The sequence below is a fragment of the Notamacropus eugenii genome, chromosome 1 (genome assembly GCF_028372415.1).
Source record: "Notamacropus eugenii isolate mMacEug1 chromosome 1, mMacEug1.pri_v2, whole genome shotgun sequence".
Classification (NCBI taxonomy): Eukaryota; Metazoa; Chordata; class Mammalia; order Diprotodontia; family Macropodidae; genus Notamacropus; species Notamacropus eugenii.
This window is the reverse complement of record NC_092872.1, coordinates 340,220,349-340,244,400: the sequence shown is the minus strand read 5'-3', so window position 1 is coordinate 340,244,400 and position 24,052 is coordinate 340,220,349. Positions and strand designations below refer to the sequence as shown.

At 34.6% G+C, this 24,052-nt stretch overlaps 1 protein-coding gene across 1 annotated transcript in view; it reads left to right on the top strand.

Moving 5' to 3' along the window:
* Positions 1-22,450, top strand: part of SEC24A (SEC24 homolog A, COPII coat complex component) — a 48,755-nt gene extending 26,305 nt beyond the window's left edge. Inside the window, exons 11-23 of the mRNA XM_072629915.1 lie at positions 373-491; positions 2,018-2,073; positions 4,317-4,523; positions 5,797-5,917; positions 6,255-6,413; positions 6,802-6,975; positions 15,754-15,864; positions 16,494-16,669; positions 18,017-18,154; positions 18,531-18,635; positions 18,822-18,914; positions 21,238-21,341; positions 21,990-22,450. Coding sequence (XP_072486016.1) covers positions 373-491; positions 2,018-2,073; positions 4,317-4,523; positions 5,797-5,917; positions 6,255-6,413; positions 6,802-6,975; positions 15,754-15,864; positions 16,494-16,669; positions 18,017-18,154; positions 18,531-18,635; positions 18,822-18,914; positions 21,238-21,341; positions 21,990-22,104 — 1,678 coding nt within the window. The 3' untranslated portion in view covers positions 22,105-22,450. The remainder of the gene's footprint in view (positions 1-372; positions 492-2,017; positions 2,074-4,316; positions 4,524-5,796; positions 5,918-6,254; positions 6,414-6,801; positions 6,976-15,753; positions 15,865-16,493; positions 16,670-18,016; positions 18,155-18,530; positions 18,636-18,821; positions 18,915-21,237; positions 21,342-21,989) is intronic.
* Positions 22,451-24,052: the final 1,602 nt, after the last annotated feature.

Sequence of the window (24,052 nt, the reverse complement as noted above, 5' to 3'; positions counted from 1 at the left end):
GGCATTGTCAATCCAAAGCCAACACCCTATCTACTACGCTACGTTGCTTCTCGACATTTTTATAGGGCTTTATCATTTCCAAATCACTTTCCAGTAAAATTTTGTGAGGTAAATAGCACAAGTATTTTTACCGCCATTTTACAGATGAGGAAATAGGCTTTAAAGGTTATGACTTACCAAGGATTATAGACAAGTAAGTGTCACGGGTCAGGACTGAAATATTTGTATTCTGATTCCAGGCCTAGTGTTCTTCTAGTATTCTAAGTTCCTGCCAAGAGTTTCTGAAATTCATAGCAGGTACTTAATCTCCTGTCATGGAACTGTGTGGGTGCAAAATTATGATAGAAATTAACCTTATGAACTTCTTTTTAGGCTTCCTGGTAACACTCGAACAAAAATTGGCTTTATAACATTTGACAGTACAATCCACTTCTACAGTCTTCAAGAAGGTCTCTCTCAGCCTCAGATGCTAATAGTTTCAGATATTGAAGGTATATTTATGAATTTAAAGGTTAAAATTAATATTAAACTGACATTTTAAAAAATATTAATCAGTTACACGGGTTATTATGTTGAGCATTAAATGCTAAACTTTGTATGTAAATTATAGTTTATCATGCTGGAAGGGACCCTGGTGATCCTTTAATCCAGCCTCTTCTATCTGATAAATGGTGAATGGGAGTCAGCGGGCTACCTGTGCCTTCTGTCCTAGGAGAGGCACACCCTAAACTCAGCATGAAATACATGTTTCATCATAGCTGTTATTTGCTCATTTTTGATTTGATTTTACTTGTGCTACTAAGGGGATGAGATGCTGACCAGTGAGTGGTGCTCTTGGTAGACCTGGGACTAGGACCCAGTTTTCATGACACTAGTCTTCCTTTTTCTGTTATACTATGCTAACCCTCTCTGATGAATTAACATAATTTAACGGTGGCATCTCAATCTGTTAGTTAAAACATGTCTATAGTGAGACACTATCACAAAGGTGAGAATTTAACAGAATGTATAAGAGCTTTCATATTCACTGTTTAATTTCTATTCTGCCAATCTTTTCAAGATAAGTAATATGATCTCATTAGTAAAAACTGAGAATTTCGGTTTCCATATCTGTAAAATGAGAGGGTTTGCTTAGAAGTTCTCTAAGATCCCTTCAAGCTCTAAGTATATATAGACAGTATTTCAGCTCTCAACAAAATAAAAATGTAGAGAATTTATATTTTGATTCCTGAAAGGTATAGCTAGAGATTATAATGTTTATGACAAAAGGCAACGTAAAGTAGTGAGACATATTTCTTATGTGAAATACCTATTACACGTTAAAGATACCACTTTACCAACTGTTCATTGCTTTTAAATTTAAAATGTTCAAAGCTGAAGTGCTACATTTAAAAAACCTTTTCATTACAAAGCTTTAAAGCTTTATTAATCTAAAGTATCACATGTGATGTGATACACTTTTCGCCCCTGGACCTATGGCTTCCTGTGTTGAGCAATATAATTTTTAGAAACTATGATGGCAGCATTTTTGTTGAGAGATGTGATTACTTTTCAAATTACACAGCTGTTGGGGAACTGCACCACTTTAGATAGTGATATAACATCCACGTGTTTCTGGTTATTTTACATTTACTTTTTGTATGTGCCAAGAACATGCCAAAGACTGCCTTATAGGAGCAGGCAGAGCTGAGACAGCATTCCATTCCAGATTACTTCCTTAGACCCTAGAAACATAGTTATTTATGTGAATCAGTAGAGAGTTCTTGGCAAATCAAAAGAAAGTACAGGCCAGACTTTTTGTTATCTCAAAAGTGGTTCAATTTTAGGGTTTTACTAATATCAAAGAAAGCTTAGAAACACAGGAACTAATAACTTAGTCCCTCATATAAACTCAGAGTTGTCATATTTTTGACAAGTGCAGAAATAATTGCATCCTTGGAGTTTTGGGGGCAAGTCATTTCATCATTTTTATGTAGCTTAGAAATTAACTTTAATAAATAAACTTTTGTATTTTCAGATGTGTTCATACCAATGCCAGAAAACTTACTTGTAAATTTAAATGAAAATAAGGAGGTAAGAATCATTTTTATGTCAGTATACATTTTATGATACCATTTTAAAGCATTAAGAAATTTAAAATGAAGGATGATAAAATATTACCTTTAACATTTCTGAAACAGGTGAACTTTTTATATTAAGATGTTTCATATTTAAAATTCATCATATATCACACTTGTATTTAGGTTGCTATATTAGAACTATTGTTATATAACAAAGTAGTTCCATTTAGGGTGGCAGTAGATATATTTCCTAATACCAGAATCTGCCAGCCTACTTCACCAAGCCATTTGAGGACCAAAGGGTCTCTTGGTTTAAGGCATTGAGTCATTTCAAGAAGTACCCTAGTCATGCTGCTTTAATTGTACGTTGGTTTTCTGATTTGTACAAATTGTATTATTGATTGGCTTTGACATAGTTCTGTGAAAGGGAAACAGAATGCCTTTAAAGCTAAGGATTTTGTTGTCCAGCCTGTATATGCTGTATGTGACACACGTGTGCTGTAGGTAACATTTTATCTAGCAAGCCTGTGCTCTCAGCTATTGGTGAAAATGAGTTTGTAACGAGAAGTCAATAATGAGGTAGTGCGCTAGATGGAGGAGTGAGGACAGAGTGCCAGACCTGAAGTCAGGAAGACCTCAGTTCAAATCCAGCCTCAAACACTTTCTAGATGTGTGATGTTGGGCAAGTCACTTAGCATGTTTGCCTCTGTTTCCTCATCTGTAAAATGAGGATACTCATAGCACCTACTTCACAGTGATGTTGTGAAGACTGAATGAAATAACATAAATTTCTTTGTAAACCTTAAAAACACCATAAAACATCAACTGTTATGATTATCATAATTCTTTGCCCCATTGCTTAGAAGCTGAACCTACAACTTCTAAAAGGAGTGACTTGAGATTTAAATGTATATGGGGGATAAATGACTGTATCCTGGTATTCTTTACAACATCATATCTGTTAGTAAGCATTTATTAAGTGCCTAGTGTGTAGTAGACACTGAGTGGACTAACTGCTGGGATTACAAAAAGAGGCAAAAGACAATTCTGCCCTCAAGTACCTTCCAATCTAATGGGGGAGACCCCCAGCAAACAAATAAGTACAAACAAGCTATGTATGGAGAAGTAAGAAGTAAGTAAGAGAAGGAAAGCACTAGAATGAAGAGGGGTTGGAAAGGACTTCCTGTAGAAGTTCAGATTTTAGCTGACCTTAAAGGAAGCTGGAGAAGCTGATAGGTGAAGGGAAAGCATTCCAGGCATGGGAGGCAATCAGAGAAAGTGCCCAGGACTGAGAAATGGAGTATCTTGTTCATGGAATAATAAGGCCATTGTCTCTGGGGAGTAAGGTATAAGAAGACTGGAAAGGAAGGAGGGGGCTAGGTTATTAAGGATTGCAAATGCCAAACAGGATTTTATATTTGATCCTGAAAGCAGCAGGGAGCCGCTGGAGTTTGTTGAGGGGTAGGGGAGTGCAGTGATTGGACCTAAGATTTAAGAAAATCACTTTAGTGGCTGAATAAAAGATGAATTGAAATGGGATGAGACTTGAGAAAGGCCAACCTACTGTTGGAATAGACCAGATGTGAGATGATGAGGGCCACATGCATCAAAATGGTGTCAGTGTCAGGAGAGAAGGGGGCCTATTTCAGGGATTTTACAAAGCTAAAATTCACAGACTCACAGCAGATAGATATGGGGGGTGAGGGATAATGAAGAGTCATACGAACCTGTGAGACTGAGAAGATGGTGTTACCTTTGATAGTAATAAGAAAAATAGGTAAGAAGAGTTTTAGGGGATAAGATAATGAGTTCCATTTTGAACATATGTTTAAGATGTCTACTGGACATATAGTTTGAGATGCATGAAAGGCAATTGGTGATTTGAGATTAGATGTCAGCCTAGAGGTTGGGGCAGGAAATTTGAGATCTGAGAATTATCACAACAAAAATGGCAGTTAAATCCATGGGATTTATCTATTCTATATTTGTTGCATTACCTTTTTCTTGATAAAAAGCTTAGTCTTCGAACCTTAGTGGAACATTTGCATTTGCAAGAATTTTAAGACATTAATTGTCATTTGTATGCTTGACAATTGTATAACATTGACTTGAGATGGCTCACTTGTCTTAAGACAAACTCATCATTTGATATTCCATTTGTACATTCTCTTGTGATCTTCATTGACTGTCTTGCTTGTTAACTAGGTGAATTTTTTGATATGTAGTAAAATTCTGGTGTATTCTTCACTTCTCCAGCTTATTCAAGACTTACTGAAAACTTTGCCACAAATGTTTACCAAATCTTTGGAAACACAGAGTGCTCTGGGACCTGCGCTTCAGAGTGCCTTTAAGTTGATGTCTCCTACTGGTGGTCGAATATCTGTTTTCCAAACACAGCTTCCATCAGTTGGAGTGGGAGCGTTGAAATCCCGAGAAGAACCTAACCAAAGATCATCTGCTAAGGTTAGAAAATTACCAATTCTTGGTTTCCTTGTGGGGTTTATTTTTTTTCCCCTATTCGTTTGTTAGAGGGAATGTACATTGTTTCTTCGGATTTGGGTATGCTCACTACATTCCCTTTACAAACTTTAGAATCTTATTCAACCCTATGCTTACCTAATCTTCCCTTCCTACTTCATTAAACTTCCAGTAAGCTATAGAGCAGAGGTCATGCCCCCAAAGTGAGGCACACACAGCCAATATGAGTGTGAGATGATGCCTCAGATTGTCTTAATTTTAATTTCTCTGATTATTAGAGATTTAGCACGTTTTTCATTTGACTATTGACAGCTTAGATTTCTTCCTCTGAAGACTGCCTATTCTTATCCTTTAACCATTTGTCAGTTAGGGAATGACCCAGGTGCAATAAATTTAATGCAGTTCCTAATATATTTTAGAAATGAGACCTTTATCAGAGAAACTTGCTGCAAAGATTCTCTCCCCCTCCAGTCTTCTGTCTTCATTTCAGCTACATTGGTTTTGTTTGTGCCAAACCAAATAACTATTTTACCTCCTAGGAATCTTTCTGTCTCTTGCTTGGTCATGAACTTTTCCCCTCTCATAGATATGACATAAACTCTTCTTTGCTCTACTAATTTGCATAAGATATCATCCTTTTTATTTAAATCATGTACCCATTTTAAGTTTGTCTTATTACAAGCTTTTCATGTGATGAGATGTTGGTCTATACCTAGTTTCTGCTATGCTACTTTCCAGCATTTTTTGTCAAATAGTTCATTCTTACCCAATAGCTGGGATCTTTGAATTTATTAAATACTACATTACTGTGTTTATTTGCTTCTGTATACTCCATTGTGTTCCTAAGCTGTTGCACTGTTCATCCTCTTTTTCTTCCCACTACCAAATTCTTTTGACAATTATCGCTAATTAATATAGTTTGAAATCTTGTATTGGTAGTCAGACCTAGGTTTAAATCATTTCTCTTATGTACTTAGTAGCAAGTTATATTGAGCCTTAGTGTCTTATTCTGTAATATGGGGATAATAATGCAAGGCATTTGCGAAATTTAAACATAATATATGTGTGTGTGTGTATGTGTGTATTTATATATACATATATATAATTTTTATTGCCAATGTAGTTTAATTTTATGAATGTAGATTTGTGTGTTTTAGAGTAATAATCTAAAATTATTTGGGGGGAGAGTATCTGGATCAAAAATTGTTATTATTTAGAATGATATAGTGATTATTGTATAATAACTTACTATTAACAGGAAATACATCTTACACCATCTACTGACTTCTATAAGAAGTTAGCCTTGGATTGTTCCGGTCAACAAGTAGCAGTTGATTTGTTTCTTCTCAGTGGACAATATTCTGACCTGGCTTCATTAGGTAAGGGTTTTTTTTATTATTTAAGTGATTGTAGCTTTTTGTAGTAGAGATTAAGTGTAATCTCCATTAAGTGTAATGGAAAAGGAACATAGATATGACATAAGAATTTACACTGCATCAAATTTTAATAGCCTCTGTCTTGTTATTTTACTTGTGTGGTAACATAAGGGAAAGGAATTTCTAACTTATAATTTAAAATCATGGAAGAAAATTCTTATTAAATGATGACATGAGAAAGTGGAACAAACTTGGATTAAAAATTTTGTGACCAAAGTAATCACAATAGCAGTAGCTTACATTCTGCAAATTTATAAAGATTGTTTATTGTATTTTCCAGGCTGTATTTCAAGATATTCTGCAGGTAGTGTCTATTACTATCCATCTTACCATCATCAGCACAACCCAGTCCAAGTAGAGAAGTTACAGAAGGAGTTGAAACGATACCTAACCAGGAAGATTGGCTTTGAGGCTGTCATGAGGATAAGGTGTACCAAAGGTCAGGAAAAAGTATTTCATTTGGAAAAGAACATTGAGAGAGAGAGAGAGAGAGAGAGAGAGAGAGAGAGTGTGTGTGTGTGTGTGTGTGTGTGTGTGTGTGTGTGTGTGTGTGTGTGTGAGACAGAGAAAGAGATGTGCTTATAACCATGTACTAGTTATACTTAATCCTAGGTTTATTTTAATGGCAGATTCTTATTACAGCTGTTAATTTATATCATTCTTTGCTTTTGCTAATATGTTCCTAAAATCTTTCAGAGATAGCCTAATCTTTTTTCAAAAGTTTATGTTCAAATTTTATTATGGAATAAGAGTTAAATAGTCACATAATAGTGTAGAAACAATTGTAATGATGGTTCTACTAAATTTAAAAAAATTTTTTCCCTTAGGTCTTTCCATTCACACCTTCCATGGAAATTTCTTTGTACGATCAACAGACTTGCTGTCCTTGCCCAATGTAAACCCTGATGCTGGATATGCTGTACAGATGTCAGTAGAAGAAAATCTTACTGACATTCAAGTGGTTTCTTTTCAGTCCGCACTCTTATATACATCTAGCAAAGGTGAGCAACCTGAAAGAGCCATATAGTTCAGAAAATGGGACCAAAAACTTTGTCAGCTGAATTCTAGTTAACTCTACTTTTGCCAAAATTAGCATTTTTAGATTTATTTCCATGATACTAGAAGGTTATATCTTGAAGTGGGAAGAGTAGAATAGGTGAGAACTTCTTTTAAAAATTTTTAATTTCTCCTTTCTGAAATGACATTAACTTTCAAATCATCCTAAGGTAGGCATTAAGTAGAAATTGTAAAAGCCTGAAGAAAATTTTAAAAATTTGAGAAAAATATCCCCTCTCTCAAAGGATTTCTCTTTTCACTAGATTTTACACACATACATACACACATACACACTCATACGCATGCTCATGCACGCACACACCCCCGGGACAGGAATGTCTCAAGTTGGAAAATAAGCTGGGAACAGACTCTATATCGCCTTTAGGGCCATGTCCAGGGAATTTAAGTTTCTTACAATTATTAAAGATTGAAATTATAGAGCAATATTTGCAGCATATGGAATTGTTACAGTAAAGAACAATCTGAAAATTGGGAGACCATTTTGATAATTCAAACATAACATGATAAAGTACATGGAGAAAAATGACAATAGTAGGAATATAAAGGAAAAGATAAGATTCCAGATAAATTACGATGGAAAAATTGACGAGGTTTGGTAACTGATAAAATGTGTGAACAAGAGAGAAACCCAGGAAAACTTTTATTTAGCCTTTTGTTTTTGAAACTACATGACCTGATAGTTAGTAGCAGGATGCAAAAATAAACCCAAGAAATCAGTAACTTATCTCTACAGCAATAAGAGAGTCCAGGAAGAAATATTGTAATGGGAAGTCCTATTCACCATAACTATGAAATACATAAAATATCTTGGAGTCGGTCTACTGAGGCATACTCAAGACACATGAACCAATAAAAAATATTCTTTGAAATAGGAATTCTTAACCAGTGGTCCATGAATAGATTTCAAGGGAGAGTCTGTAAACTTGGATGGGAAAAAGTAACATTTTTATTTTCTCCAAGCTTCAATTTCCTTTGTAATCTTAATGTATTTTATGTATTAGATCGCCAAAATGGTCTGTGATGCAAAGGTTAAGAATCCCTCCTTTAAAGAAATAAAGAATGACTTAACTGGAGAGATATTCCTTACTCATGATGAAACTATACTAATATGCTACCTAAACTAATTTACAGATCTAGTGCTGTACCAATAAACTGTGAAAGGGATACATTATAGAGCTAGATGAAGATAATTATAGAATTCGTTTGGAAGAGCTAAAGCCATACAATATCTATAGAAATAATAACACCAAGAGGCTTGGGGAACAATGGTACTATTTGATGAAAAAGTTGCTTATTTTGGAAAAAAGCTGATGAGTTCAGTTTTAACTGTATTGAGTTTGGGGTTACAATGAGGTATTATCTAAGTGGAATTGTCTAGCAGACAGTTGGAACTGCAGGGATCAGCATTAGAAGAGAGATCAAGGATCATAGGAAAATAGATCTATAGCTGGGAGGGTCTTTCACGGTCATGTACCCTCTTCATTAAAACATGAAAAAACTTGGGGCCAAGGAAGTTTAGTGGCTTGACCCAAATCACACAGATATTAAGCCTTAGGTAGGATTTGAACCCTTTTGACACCAGTTGTCAAGTAATAGTTAAAGTTATGAGAAATTTCTGATAATGACTGTGTATGCAAAGACTAAAAGACAAAAAGACTGGACATTGTGGTATGACCACTTTTAAGGAATGAATGGAAAAAGTGACAGATACATCGGACAGATAGAAAAACCAGAGCATTTATACTGTGACAGAAGCCAAGGTTGTAGAGTTTTAGCAAGAGAGGAAGCAGTCAGCAATGTCACATACTGAGAAAGAGGTCAGGGATGGTGAAGATTAAGAAAAGTTGATCAGATTTGGTGATTAGGAAGGTGATCTTTATTTGAGCTTGGAAACCACAATTTTAGTAATCTGGGTAGGAACCAAATTATAAGAGTTTATCAAAGCAAGCAGTCAAATTAGATGGGGGAAAAAGTATTATGTAATTAAGCAGAAGAAAAATGAGAGCATTGCTCATAAAACAGTTCTTCAAAAGTTTAGTAACAAAAAGGAAAATGAGAAAGAGGCACATGGTTAGCAGAAGCAGAATTAAGAATTTTTTATTTTAAAAATCTAGTAGGTAGAAGGGAAATTTTGAGTACAAAAGAAGAGTAAAGATCATTAAAAAAGACAAGTGAAAGGGCACACTTGGGCAAAAGGAAGATTATTCCTTTATAGGAGGTAAGGAGGAGAGTGAGGTAAGACATGCATAGATACAGGAACTTTTTGAGTTTAAAAGGGTGGTAGAAGAAGATGGGGGTCTTAAATTGTCTCAAAAGTTACAAGTATTTGTCCATGTTAGAGAAAGGAAAAGGAGAGTTTTAATGAAAAAGTTAATCTTTGAGGATTATGTTAGGAAATAGTTGAATGAAACAATTGAGAGACAGCAGTGAGTCCTCTTGAAACAAAAGTCAGTTGCTTTGTGAGCATAGCTGGCAGAGTTATCTAATTCCCCTCAATATAGAAAAAGACTTCCCTTGTTATTTTTTTTTTTTTAATTTTTTCCTGGTTTATTCTTCATATCCTTGGTGATTTGTTACCTTACATTTACTGTTTTCTTCACCATAACTTTTTGTATGTTTCCCATTTTCATTTTCTATTTTTCTTTTTGATATCATCATTTTCTCTAGTTTCTCAGCATGGAAAAATGAAATTTGGAATTGTCCCCAAATTTGTTTTTTTCTTTTTACTCCCACTGAAAAATGAATATCAAATAATAAAAACTTTATATATTGATTATACTAAGATCTTCCTGCAGTAGCAGATCTCTGAGCTGTCTTTTGACCATATATGACTGATTCTATACAACCATAAAGAAAAGATCCACATCAGCAGGGCTAGGTATGTAATTGGTAGAAATTATGTTCAGTTCCTAATTCAGTATGTAGTTAATGTATGGGAAGGTAAGCATTTAGGAACTCTCCTTGATCAGTCACCATGGTGTTTGGTGAGGGCTTCCAAAATTTCCGAGGGTTTGGGTTTCAAGATTTGTAAAATGGAAAGATTCTTGTATCTGGAGTCAGAAGACCTAAATTTAAATCCCAGTTCTGCCTGTATGACCTTGGGGAAGTCATTTAACCTCCTAGACCTTGATTTCCTTATAAAAATGAAGGGTTTGGATTGGTTAATATCTCCCTTTTAGCACTAAATCCTATATTTCAGAAGTTCTTAAACTTTTGTGTATCTCAGGACCCCTTTGCACTCTTAAAATTTTTTGAGGTCTCCAGAGAGCCTTTGTTTATGCCGATTATCAGTATTTATCATGTTAGAAATTAAAACTGATAAATTCACTTTAAAATTACAAGCCCATTGTGTGTTTTTTATTTTAAAAGAATCACTAATTTCTTAAGAAAAAACACATAGTGAGATGAGTGGCATAGTTTTACAAATCTTTTTAATGTTTAGCTTAATAGAAGGCAGCTAGAGTCTCATATGTACTGCATTCAATTTATTGTGATGTTGTTTTGGTTGAAATACATGAAGAAAATCTGGTCTCACAAAGATATGTTGGAAAAGGGAGTGTTTTAATAGTCTTTTCAGATGATTGTGGATATTCTTTTTTGATTCTGTACCAAAACTGCAATGTGAAATCTGACACTGCCATTGACCTTTTTGTACTCTGTTACATTGCAATCCATTGATCTGTCTTGTACTTTCTTTTTTTTTTTAAGTATTTTATTTTTCTCTAGTTACAGGTAAAAACAATTTTTAATGATTCATTTTTAAAACCTTGAGTTCTAAATTCTCTCCTTCAGTTTGATATAGGTTATTATACGTGTAGTCATGCAAAACATATAATCATGTTGTGAAAGAAAGCACAGATGATAAAAAAACCTCAAGAAAAATAAAGAAAGTTTTAAAAAGTATACTTAAATCTGTATTCACACACCATCAGTTCTTTCTCTGGGGATGGATAGCATTTTTCACATGTCCTTACGGGATGACAATAGCTAAGTCATTCACAGCTGATCATCTTAGAATATTGCTGTTACTTTGTACATAGTACATTTCACTTTGCATCAGCCTATGAAAGTCTTTCCAGGTTTTTCTTAGAGCATCCTGCTCATCATTTCTTATAGCACAATAGTATTCTATCATAATCACATACCACAACTTGTTCAACCATTCCCTAACTTATGTGCATCCCCTCAGTTTCTTATTCTTTGCCCCCAAAAGAGAGCTGCAATATTTTTGTAAATAAAAGTTCTTTTTCTTTTTGTTTTTTTCTCTTGTGGGTTATAGACCCACTACTGGTATTGCTAGATCAAAGACTATGCATAGTTTTATAGCCCTTTGGCCATAGTTCTAAATTGCTCTACAGAATGGTTGAATCAGTTTACAACTACACCAGCAGTGCATTAATGTCTCATTTTTCCCACATCTCCTCCAACATTTGTCATTTACCTTTTCTTTACTATTAGCCAATTTAATAGGTATAAGGTAGTACCACAGAATTGTTTTAATTTGTAATTCTCCAATCAGTAATTAGTGTTTTTTTCGTATGACTGTAGATAGCTTTGATTACTTCATCTGAAAACTGATCATATCTTTTAATCATTTATTAGTTGGGGAATGGCTCTTACTTTTATACATTTGACTCAGTTCTCTGTATGTTTGAGAAATGAGGCTTTCATCAGAGAAACTTGCTTAGAAATTTTTTCCACAGTTACTACTGTTAATTTTATTTCCCTCCATTATATCTTCCCCCCATCCTGTTTATTCTCTTTCTTCTTTCACCCTCTTCCTCCTCAAAAGTGTTTTGCTTCTGACCACCCCCTCCCCTAATCTTTCCTCCCTTCTATCACCCTCTCACACACACACTTTTCTTATCCCCTTCCCCTCCTACTTTCCTGTAGGGTAAGATAGATTTCTATACCCAATTGAGTGTGTCTGTTATTCCCTCTTTTGAGCCAATTCTGATGAGTAAGGTTCACTAACTCCCCTTCCCCCCTGCCCCGCCACTTTAAAAGCTTTTTCTTGCCACTTTTATGTGAGATAATTTACCCTATTCTACCTCTCCCTTTTTCTTTCTCCCAGTACATTCCTCTCTAACCCCTTTATTTTTTAGATATCATCCCTTTATATTCAACTCACATCCATGCCCTCTGCCTTTATTAAGTCCCTTATGATTTTCTTTTCCTGTTTACTTTTTTATGATTCTCTTGAGTCTTGTATTTGGTAGTCAAATTGTCTAATTATCTCTAGTCTTTTCATCAAGAATGCTTGAAAGTCCTGTATCTCATTGAATGTCCATTTTCCCCCTAAAGGATTTTACTCACAGTTTGCTGGATAGGTGATTCTTGGTTGTAGTCCTAACTCCTTTGCCTTCTGGAATATCCTATTCTAAATCCTCTGCCTTTACTGTAGAAGTTGCTAAATCTTGTGTTATCCTTTGGCTTCATGATACTTGAATTGTTTCTTTCTGGCTGCTTGCAATATTTTCTCCTTGTTCTGGGAGCTCTGGAATTTCACTATATTCCTGGGAGTTTTCATTTTGAGATCTCTTTCTGGAGGTGATGGGTGGATTCTTTCAATTTCTTTTTTACTCTCTGAATCCAAGATAATAGAGCAGTTTTCCATGATAATTTCTTGAAAGATGATGTCTAGACTCTTTTTGATCATGGCTTTCAGGTAGTCCAGTAATTTTTAAATTATCTCTCTTGGATCTATTTTCCAGGTCAATTATTTTTCAATTGAAATATTTCACATTGTCTTCTGTTTTTTCATTCTTTTGGTTTTGTTTAATTCTTTCTTGATTTCTCTTAAAGTCATTAGCTTTCATTTGCTCAATTCTAATTTTTAAGGATTTGTTTTTAATTGAGCCTTTGGACCTCCTTTTCCATTTAGCCAATTCTGCTTTTTAAGGCATTCTTCTCCTGAATGGCTTTTTGGACTTCTTTTTATCATTTGGCCTAGTGTGTTTATTAAGGTGTTATTTTCTTCAGTATTTTTGGTGTCTCCTTTACCAAACTGTTAACTTGTTTTTCATGATTTTCTTGTATCAGTCTCATTTCTCTTCCCAATTTTTCCTCTACCTTTGTTACTTGGTTTTCAAAATCTTTTGTGAGTTCTTCCATGGCCTGAGACCAATTCATATTTTTCTTGGAGGCTTTAAATGTAGGAGCTTTGACTATATTGTCTTCTTTTGAAGGTGTGTTTTGGTTTTCCTTGTCACCGTAGTAACTTTCTATAGTCAGAGTTTTTTTCCATTGTTTCCTCATTTTCCCAACCTATTACTTGATTTCATCTCTTTGTTAAAGTAGGGCTCTTCTTCCAGGGTAAAGGATGCATTGTCCTAAACTTCAGGGGTTTTGTATAACTGTTTTCAGAGATGCTTCTAGGGACTTGTAAGTTTTCAGTTATTCCAAGGGGGTATGATGTAGGGAGAGGTGTTTATTACTCTCCTGGCCTGTGCTCTGGTCTGTAAGTAAACATAAGCACTCTTTTCCACCCTGAAATTGTGTGAAGAATACCCCCTTTACTGTAGCTGCAAACTCTGCCATACTAGTGCTCTTTTTTACCCTGGGATTGCCACCCAGGACTTTGACCTCAGTTTGAATATGGGCAGAACAAGAGTCCTGCCTTAGTGCTAGCAAAAAGACATCTGTAATCTCCTGAGCAGTTGTTTGACCCCCTTACTGTCTTTGAGCTGAGAGGTCTGGAAATGGCCACTCCTGCCACTAATTCAGTCACTCCAAGGCCTGCTCCAGTTTGTTCAGGCTTGGTCTGCACCTGTGCAGCCTGCACTGGCCTGTGCTCCTCTCTCACCCTGGTGCAACAGACATTGCCTGCCAACCTTCCAGGTTGTCTTGGTCTGGGATTTTTTTTCACTGTCTTTTTTTGGGGGTTCTTCTCTAAAATTGTTTAGAGTTATTTTTTTTTAATGTATTTGGAGGTGTTTGAGCAAGAGTTTTGGAGAGTTGGATGAATCCCTGCCTTTGCTCTGCCAATCAAAGATCAATGGATCTTTTACCAATAGATGATTTTGTAATATCATGCATTTAGTTATTTGGAAAATATTGGCTCACTGAATTATATAGTTCTTCCAAGTGTTGACACATTTTAGTATGTAATTTTTATTAATTTTACCTCTGATCTCATCAGAAAAGTCTAATAAGTATTGGAAAGCTGTCTAGGTCATGGTGGTAGATATAGGTTTTCCATAATTTTAATTGTGACTAGAAAGCTCAGGTGTTATTATTGGCAAAAAAAAAACTGATGGATGTTTTCCTTTAAGTGACAGACTTATTAGCTCATTCATTTTCTAGAAAATATCTGTCAAATTCACCTCTGAATAACCATAAATTTTTTTTCCAAGCAAAAATCATGCTCCATGATAAAAGTGACTTGTTCAACTTGCAGCCCAAACAATCATACCAGTGCTTTTCCTCAAGACAATCATCATACTTTAGTATGTAGCAGAGGCTTTATACATACTTTCCATTTTGTCACACAAAATGTTAAAAAGGCATGTATTCAAGGGTCAAGATTTAATAATTCTCATTGCTTCATCAAGGACATTCTTAAGTAAAATTGGTGGGGGGGGTTTTACTGTGATTATTTGGTGGGGAAGAATTCAGTGATTACTAGTAAAGTTTGATATTGCTATTTTGATTCCTGCTAAGGTGCCAGCATTGGTACCCACCATTGCTTTTCTGCTATTAGTGTAAATATCAGCACTGTGTTCCAGGATGAAATTCAAAAAAATTTTAATTTAAATAATTCAACATCACTTATATTTGTTCCAGGAATTCTCATAAAAAGGGTCTTCAGTAGTTTGCTGGTACTGATGCCGGTATAAGCAAAATAGCAAGTCTAGTGATGTCTGTTGATAGGTCCATTTATAAAGCTAAAGTACATTTCTACAGATTAAATATTAACTTTGTCTTCATGTTTGCAACTAAATCTATAAAATTATCTTACTATGCACACACAAAGTGAAGAAGTACTGCCATATAAGCTTGCTTTTTTATCTCCAAAGTTTTTGTGAGAATGGCTTATGTTTTGAGGGTATTGTTAAAGAAAACATGAGAAGCATTAGTAAGCTTTTGCTTACAGTTTGCTATACTAGACTACTTCATAAATAACTAAGAAATGCAAAGAATAGATGATCCTATTGTGTCTTATTAATTTCAAGAAAACATTTGACCCAAAAGAACAAAATGCAGCTTGCCTCAGACAATTTTTTTTCTCCACACATAACATTGAAATTATATAAGATTATATGGCAGATGGGATTATGAAGGTGATTTTCTTCTTAATCTGCTGAATATCAAAAACAAAGAAGGAGTGAGAAAGAGAGCCATATACTTATTTAAAGAGTTAACTAGGACATGAAAAATATCCCAAATGGTATACAAATCGAACTCTGTTGATGAGTTCCTCTATATAACATTGTTTGCGTTTTTGAAATTATATTGAACCTTGGAACACTACCAAGGACACTCTGTAACATCCATAGAAATCAGCTTAACTATCCATAGTGGATAAACTATGGAAATTGTAATAAAAAAACAACTAAATCCTTAATTAGCTTATCAAAGATTCAGTAGTTTCTCTACTTCAGGATGGGCTCTAAATCTAATCTTTAGAATTAATTTCATTTACAGTATCTTAATTTCTAAGTTACTTACCTCATATTTTTATTTGCATTTCTTTCCCAAAGGTGAAAGGAGGATTCGTGTGCATACCATGTGTTTACCAGTAGTTTCAACACTGAATGAAGTCTACCTTGGAGCTGATGTTCAAGCAATTTCAGGATTATTGGCAAATATGGGTGAGTAGTTGATAATCTAGTATAATAATTTCTAGTGGTATCATTGGACAAACCCCAGAATGGTTATTTTTGAGGAAGAATATAAAGGCTTTCTTTTGTATTGCCAGATCATATACCTTCCACAGATCACTTATGAAAGAAGTTGTGAAACACTTTGTCGGCTCCTGTATAGACAAGTTTGTTGATATGAAACTGTTTTGTTTTGTTTTTTCGCTAAGACCCATGTTTTATTAATAGTATCAGAGTAAGACAGTGGTCCAGACATCTGCCTATTCTTTTTTCCCCTTCCTTCATAGTGTAATTTTTTAATCCTCCTTTTCTGCTCTGGGAAAACTACATAATTTGCTTTCTTCAATTGTGATTATCAATTCTCTATAAAGTAGTGGACAGTTACACTTTCCCTAACTTTATTGTTTTTAAAATTGTCTTTCTTCTGTGGAACCCAACAAATGAGTTATATCCATCTACCTAACTCCATAAAGTGTTACAACACACTAGTTGAAGTTTGCTTTAAAAAAAAAAAATCCCATCTCCCTATCCCCCATCACAAAAGAGGCTCTTTAGGAAATTTAATGTTTTCATGATCATCCCCTAACACTGATTGTGTAACTGCTATAATTTTTTTTAAGCTGTTGACAGGTCCATTACTGCCAGTCTGAGCGATGCTCGTGATGCCCTTGTGAATGCTGTAATAGATTCTCTGTCTGCTTACCGCAATTCAGTCCTAAACAGTCAGCAGCCTGGTCTCTTGGTTCCCTTTCCTTTACGTCTCTTCCCACTTTTTGTGTTAGCTCTTCTTAAACAGGTAAGAATGAAATAGAAAAATTAAAGGGGATGGATAGCTAATATATATTTCATATCAGCGATTTTTAATATTTTCATTATAGCAGATGCTCTTACTTTGCTAGTGTGTATATATTTCCTATTCTCACTTTTTTCCATGAAGCTCAATATCAGGAGCCTCAGCATTGACTATAAATCTTCAAATTGGTAGTCCTTACTCACAATTCATTTTCTCTTATGAATCCCTTACAATTTCTACTTCTGATGAATTGGTCAATTCATGAATGATTCTGACAGCTCTTTTATTTTATCTTCTTATCTTCAATATTGTGGTACTCCTCTCAGACCACAATTTAGCTGCTTGTAAGTTCCTTGCTTTTCTGCAGCTTGATTTTTTCATTTTGTTCTTTGGTTGCCAATTCCAACCATTTAGCTTAGCTCATTGACCATCAGGTCTAACCAGTCTATACTCCCCTCTGTTCTCATAAATTGTCACTGCTAACACCTTTCCCCACCCACTCCCGTTTCCCCCATTTAATTCTTTAAACCTTTTTCATCTTCCATGATACTGTACTGGTCTGCACTCTGCCTCCTTTTTGCTACCCCCTCACCTATCAAACCATTAAATGTATACTTGCCCCAGCATTCATTTCTGGATCCTTCTTTATTTCTGTATTTGTGCTTGTGTTAAGTAAGTCATCTTCTTTAACCCTCAGTACTTTAGATTCATTTTTAAAAATTCTCTGTATCTCTCCTCCTACCTGCCCTTAAAGCAGGGCTTCTTAAACTTTTTCCACTTGTGACCTCTTCAGTCTAAGAAGCACTGCCCTAAAGGATACCCACAATTATATACCGAGATCAGCTGACATATTTGTGTAAATATGTCATTTACATATAAATACAAACATTTGTATATGTATTGTGTATGCATTCTATGCTTGAACTCTCCTTTTCCCTATTCACAACCATTATATCACCTATAACCTAAATTGCCTGCTTTCTTTTCCTCACCTTCACGTTTTCTTATGTCAGTTCTATCAAGAGCTACGAAACTCATAAATTTATTAGATCCTCATAGTGAGTCAGATAAAATAGTTTATAGTAGACAGATGGGGAAATGGAGACAAGTCAAATTATTTTTCTCATATCAGTATATAATTCATAGCAGTTATGGGACTGTGACTACTAACAATGGTCAGATTTGAATTACTGATAAAGCTTATTCAAATAAGTAAAAAATAAATGCCCAATACTTTCTGATGTTTCCTATCATTGTTAAGTGTTGAAAGATATCTCTTCCATCTGTGTTTAACAAATGTAAGTAATTTCATTTTTTGGTGTGGGGGTATTTGATATGTTCTGCTTACAGAAATCATTCCAAACTGGGACAACTGCTCGTCTAGATGAACGTATTTTTGCTATGTGTCAAGTGAAAAATCAGCCCCTGGTTTACCTCATGCTCATGACCCATCCCAATCTGTACAGAGTTGACAATCTCTCAGATGAGGTAAGTTTGCCCATTAGTTTTTAGTCTATGCATTCTTAATAGTGAATCCAAAGAAGAAATGAAGATTTTGTTCCTTTTTTTATTTTAAACTTTAAAATTCTACTTTAAGAATTATGAAGGCTCAAAATTTTTTTAGTCACTCATTTATATCAAATTATAGTTGTCATTTAAGAATTCACCAAAAAATGAACTGATTTGAAAGTAATGTGCATTAATTATCGAGTATTTAATTGGCATGGTAAAATCACCCATTGTAGATTGTTCTATTAGAGTCTATGATTTAAGGAAAACCTATGACAGAGGCTATGGCATTAATTGATCTGGAATCTTTTCCTACTGACAGTGTTGGGTGGTGGTGTTTTTTTAAACCTTCTAGGGAGCCCTCAACATCAATGATAAAACTATACCTCAGCCACCTATTCTGCAGCTATCTGTGGAGAAGTTGAGCAGGGATGGAGCTTTCCTTATGGATGCAGGCACTGTGAGTAGTCTGATTTGTCCATGATCTGACTGAATAAAATAGTCATACTGTCATACGTTTTAGTCATATATCTTAGTCATACCTCTGAAATAGTCACTTAAAATGGTAAAATAGTCACTTAAAATTTAAAATGGTAAAGATTCAATATTCTAATATATGCCAAATGAATTTTCTTCCTTTTGCCAGGTAATGATGCTGTGGGTTGGAAAAAATTGTGGACAAAATTTTCTCAGCCAAGTTCTTGGAGTTCCAAACTATGCATCTCTACCACTGAATATGGTAAGAATGTCTCAGTGTAGTGCAGTAACACCTAAAGAACAATTCAAATTTATGTCATATTTGTCTATTTTAAAATCAAAAAAAAGAATCATGCTTCTCTCCTAATATTAAATGTTTGTTTCTTTTAGAAATGGTTTCAGCAGTACAAGTTGGTTAAAATTTAAATGTATTCTTTTCCCTTAACTCACATGTAACTGTTTCTCATATATTTAAAATAAAGGTGCGTGTGGAACATAGCATAAGATTTTGGGAAACTGAACAAGAAGAAATTTCTCTAGTAACTCTTTAAGTACAGCCTGCTGTCATGATACCTAATAAGATTACATCTTAAAATTTCTTATATGTGGGGAAGAATTGCAAGAGGAATCATGTACCTCATTCAGTGAATCTTTTACTTGCTGTTTGAGGGAAAGAAGTTAGGTAATTGCCACAAGTAAATATTACCCCAAAGTTAATGACTTGAGTTAATGATTTGAAGCAGTTATGTAATTAAAACTTCAGAGGACATTTGGAGGAGAGATAGTATAATCAAATTGTTTTAATTCAGATAGGTGCTATAAAATTCTGTGAATCTCTAGTATTTTCAAGTCAGTAAAGCATAATTTCCATCATTGTAGAACCTGGATGATTTTACCACTATTTTATTATTCAGACATGGTTGTTACATGACATATTAAGTCATCCATGGGCATAGGGAGTGTTAATAGGATTAGCACCTCTGTTGTGCGGCTTTACTAAGCCTTTTTCAGGCCTCTTCATCTATCTTTGGTGTCCTCCTGATTCAACCAACTCTAATCTGTGACTCCAGGAAGCTGTAGCACTCGCAGCAGTCATACCCTGGTAAACATACCTGACAGGCTAAACCAGGCTGCGCATAACTAACGACCTCAAACCTGTCGGCAGATTAGAGGGATGTCTACCCCAAGCATGTAAAGGCTTTCCCTAGAAAAATGAGTGGATGAGAATAATTTGTTCCAGTGACCATGAAGGTGGCTGAAGAAGGCACTGTAGAGTTTTTAGAGCTTGGTCAGACATCAGCAATACCAAGGTTATTCGCTGCATCCCTGGACCATTGCCCCTTGTAACTTTTGTCTTGCCACTGGACTTGAATAACTCTAAAAGAGTGAGGTTGATGACTCTGTGCAACTCTTCCTCACTTAAATCCAATTCATCCACAAGTCAAGACCCCACCCATGATGTCACTGGTCCTCCTTAAAAACAGGACACACTACAACAAAGTCATCCAGAAAGGTAGTAAGTGCTAGCATTTCCAGTCCCTGGAAGACCAACTGAAGGTACTGTGTATGCTGGAATTACACTTGAGCATTTGAGAATGGTGGTCCTATTTGTAATAGAGCATTATGAAGAAATTACTTGCTCAGTGAATCATTTGTTCTAGATTTAATAGCTTTAATAGATAAAAAATGAGTAAGTATATTCCAGATCCCTATCACTGTTAAGAATACCACCATACTCATACTCTCTCAGGCTTGCAACCTAGGTATCATCCTCAACCCACTCTCTTTCACTTTTCCATATCCAGTCAGTTGCCAAAGCTGATCTCCTTTACTTTAGTAACATCTGTTTTTCTTATAAGCTTTCTTCTTTCCTCTGACACTGTCAACACTCTGGTGCAGACACTTATCACTTCACACCTCTATCATTCAGTCTCTTTCAGATTCCAGTCCATCCTCCACTGATGTGTCAAATTGATCTCTGTAAAGTGAAAGGCTAACCATATCACCCCTTACTTAACAAATCCAGTGACTTCTTATTCACTGAATTTCAGTGTTTTTCTATCATCTCCACCATGAAATATAAAATTCTGTTAGATATTCAAAGCTTTTTATAATTTTTCCCCTTCCCCCATGTTTCCAGTCATTGTCATCCAGACACATTCACATACACGTAGACATACACAATTTTCAGTCTAATAACCCTGACCTCCTTGCTTGTCCTCAAACAAAAGACTCCATCTCCTGCCTCCATACATTTTCACTGGCTGTCCCCATGACTACTGTTCTTTCCTTTCTCATCTTTATCTTCTGGTTTCTTTGTCTTCCTTCAAGTCTCAGCTAAAATTCCCCTTTTTACAAGACCCTTTTCCCTATCCTCCTCAAAGCTAATACCTTACTTCTCTAAGTCTCTAGTTTGTCCTATTATGTATATATGTATTTTTCGACATAGTTATTTATATGTTGTCTCTTCTATTAACTGTGAGCTCCTTGAGAGTAGGAACTGTGTTTTGCCTTTCTTGGTATGCCATAGTAGGAGCTTGTTAAATGCAAGTCTCTCAATTGATTGCTTGATCTTTATTCTACAGACGCACCTTCCAGACCTTGATACAGCAGAATCTGCTAGAATAGGATGTTTTATGTCATGGCTTAGAGAACATAGGCCATTCTTTCCAATACTTTATATAATAAGGTAAGCTTGCTTCTTTTATTCCTTTTTATTATTTGAGCATGGAAATTGTATTATAAGAGCTTATATTTTAAGTCATAGATGTTACTGTAATAGATGGCTGCAAAAATACTGTTGAGAATAATAAAGAAGACATTAAGAAATTATTCATCCCTTGGAAGATAAATATTATCTTAATATGTCGGTCACTAGCAAGTGTTTATTAAGCATGTAGTATAGATGCTAGGCTCTGGAGGTAAGACTGCAGTGAAAGAAACAATCTGTACTTGCATGGACCTTCCATTTCAATAGGAGAGACAATTGATACATGGTATATACAGAATAGATGTAGTTAGGTAATAATACGAATGTTAGAACTCTTTAATGTTTAAATAACTTTATACAACACTTTTGCTACGATATTAGGCCTGACAGTTCTAATAACTTGTTTCTTCAAGTCATGGGGTTTCATTATTATGGAATTGTTACTCAGGAAAACACCTTGAAAAAATTGTGCACAAGGTATAATAATGGTACTTATTACGATAATTTAAATAGCATGTGCTGGATTAAGAGTTTATTTGTAATTATTTGTTATTGTTTGTATTATTATTCCTGTTGTTGTTACTGTTAACTAATGAAATCTCAAACATTTTCCCATTTATTCCTTAGGGATGAGAGTCCGATGAAAGCGACTTTCCTTCAGTACATGGTAGAAGACAGAACAGAATCTGCCTTATCATATTATGAGTTCCTCCTGCATGTACAACAGCAAGTGAACAAATGAAGCGTCTGGATCATCTTTTCCCAAGGAAAATCACTAGAGTTGAGAACACTTGAGCTTGTAATGCCCTCTTTTAAAAAACTTTTTTTTTATTAATTTTGTGGCCTAGTGTGATGGTTAAGAATTTTCACTGTGATTTCAACAAACTACAGCAAATAATGGACCATAAAAGAAAATCAAACATGCATCTAAAGATACTGTATTTTTCAAATCAAAATATATCTAAATATGATCAGGCACCTTTTATTTTCTGCCAATTATGTTTGAGTGATTGTAGACTGAAGTAAGTTGAAGATAATATTGAGGCAAAGTACATTTTGTAAAATAAAGACTTCTTTGTTGCTCAAAATGTATATTCTCATTTTTTATTTTTGCTGAATTTTTTGCTGCTACAATTAAAACCTCACATGACTAAGTGTTGCAGGGAAGTTATATCCACTGATAAGACCTTTAAAAAAAATAGAACGTTTAATCTACTTATAAAGTAAATGGATATTTGAAAAACTTTGTTGTTCCCTTTTTTTAAAGAAAAAAGTTACCATGTTAAAATATAAATATTGTTAACTTTTTCTTAGTTCAAGAGGGAGACATGAAGTAGTACATTCAAGCTTCTAAATCCATCAGTATTCTTTATATTAGAAGGATGAAGCCCTGATGCAGCAAAAACTATAATGAAGTGTTTATCTGATTTGACTGCAGTGATACTGGACTGTATATTCAGCCTTGTACTGCATTGAAAATAATCCGAGCTCAGTACGCATAAATACTCTTGTGATTTTTTTTTCCTAATAAGGGGACAGAGCAATGCCTGTATATTAGGGAGATGTGAATCTTTAACGCTCTTGATCCTTCTTGAGTTATTTTTTTATGTTTCTGGTCTCTCTTGTATTTCATCAACTTTCTGGCCCATAATAAATGATAAAAATAATCTTTTGATGAGATGTGTGTGAATGAAAGAAATCAAATGTTTAATATTGTTTCAAATGCACCAGAAACTTTTTTGGGAGAATGATTGATGAAAATAGTGCATAAATAATTTTATTCTTGGAAATGAAAATCTATTACAGCATGAATGAATTATGATTCAGTGGATATTTTTTAAAGTTTTCATAAATTTTAGTAATTTTTCTAAAAGTCCTGGTTTCAGGACTTGCTCAGAAATAATGGGTTTCAGTCCAGGAAAGGAAATGTTAAAGCCAAAACTATTCAAGGTATTTTGTTTACTTATTTAGTTAACATGCATCTATATACTTAAAATGCAATGATAAATGTTAATTTAAAGAATTTGGCTCAAGGATTTTTCACAAATTCATCTTTATTTGTGAGTAACAATTCATTAGTAAATGATGTTTCCTTTTATTAGCAGAAGCTTTTTATATTAATGGAGTATAAATGTGTTTACAATGTTGGCCTAGGGTGATCACCAAATGAATAGTAATAGTTAAGAACTAACAATATGAGCTGTACTTAAATTTAACTAAGTTGCCTTGGTACAAGGAAAAACTAGGTTTTACCTGGGAATAGAGCTGCTGTTTTCAGTTGGATCAGAAAAACTAAATATATTTGTGTTATTTCTAAGGATACCTATGCCTTCCCTATGTAATGTCAGGCTCTATTCTCAGTGTTCAAGTCCACTGTACTGGAAGCTTTGTGAAAGTTGTTACCAATATGTAATTTATGAGTTTATTAGTTTGGTGTGTAGTAGTTTTCAAATTATAACAAAATAGTTTTATTTTTCCTCCGTAATAAAATTCATTTCACCTTATCATGTGTTGACATTTCTCAAAAGAACTAAATTCTTATAAAAATAAGAATTGCACATTATTTTATTTTTTTAGAGCTCTTTGAGAAGTTAAAGAAGAAGCTTCCAGGGTGGGAGGTACATCCATGTAGGGAGAGAAATCCTCCTTGTGCCTCAAACATCCCTACAGTGGGAATGGTTCTTATTTGC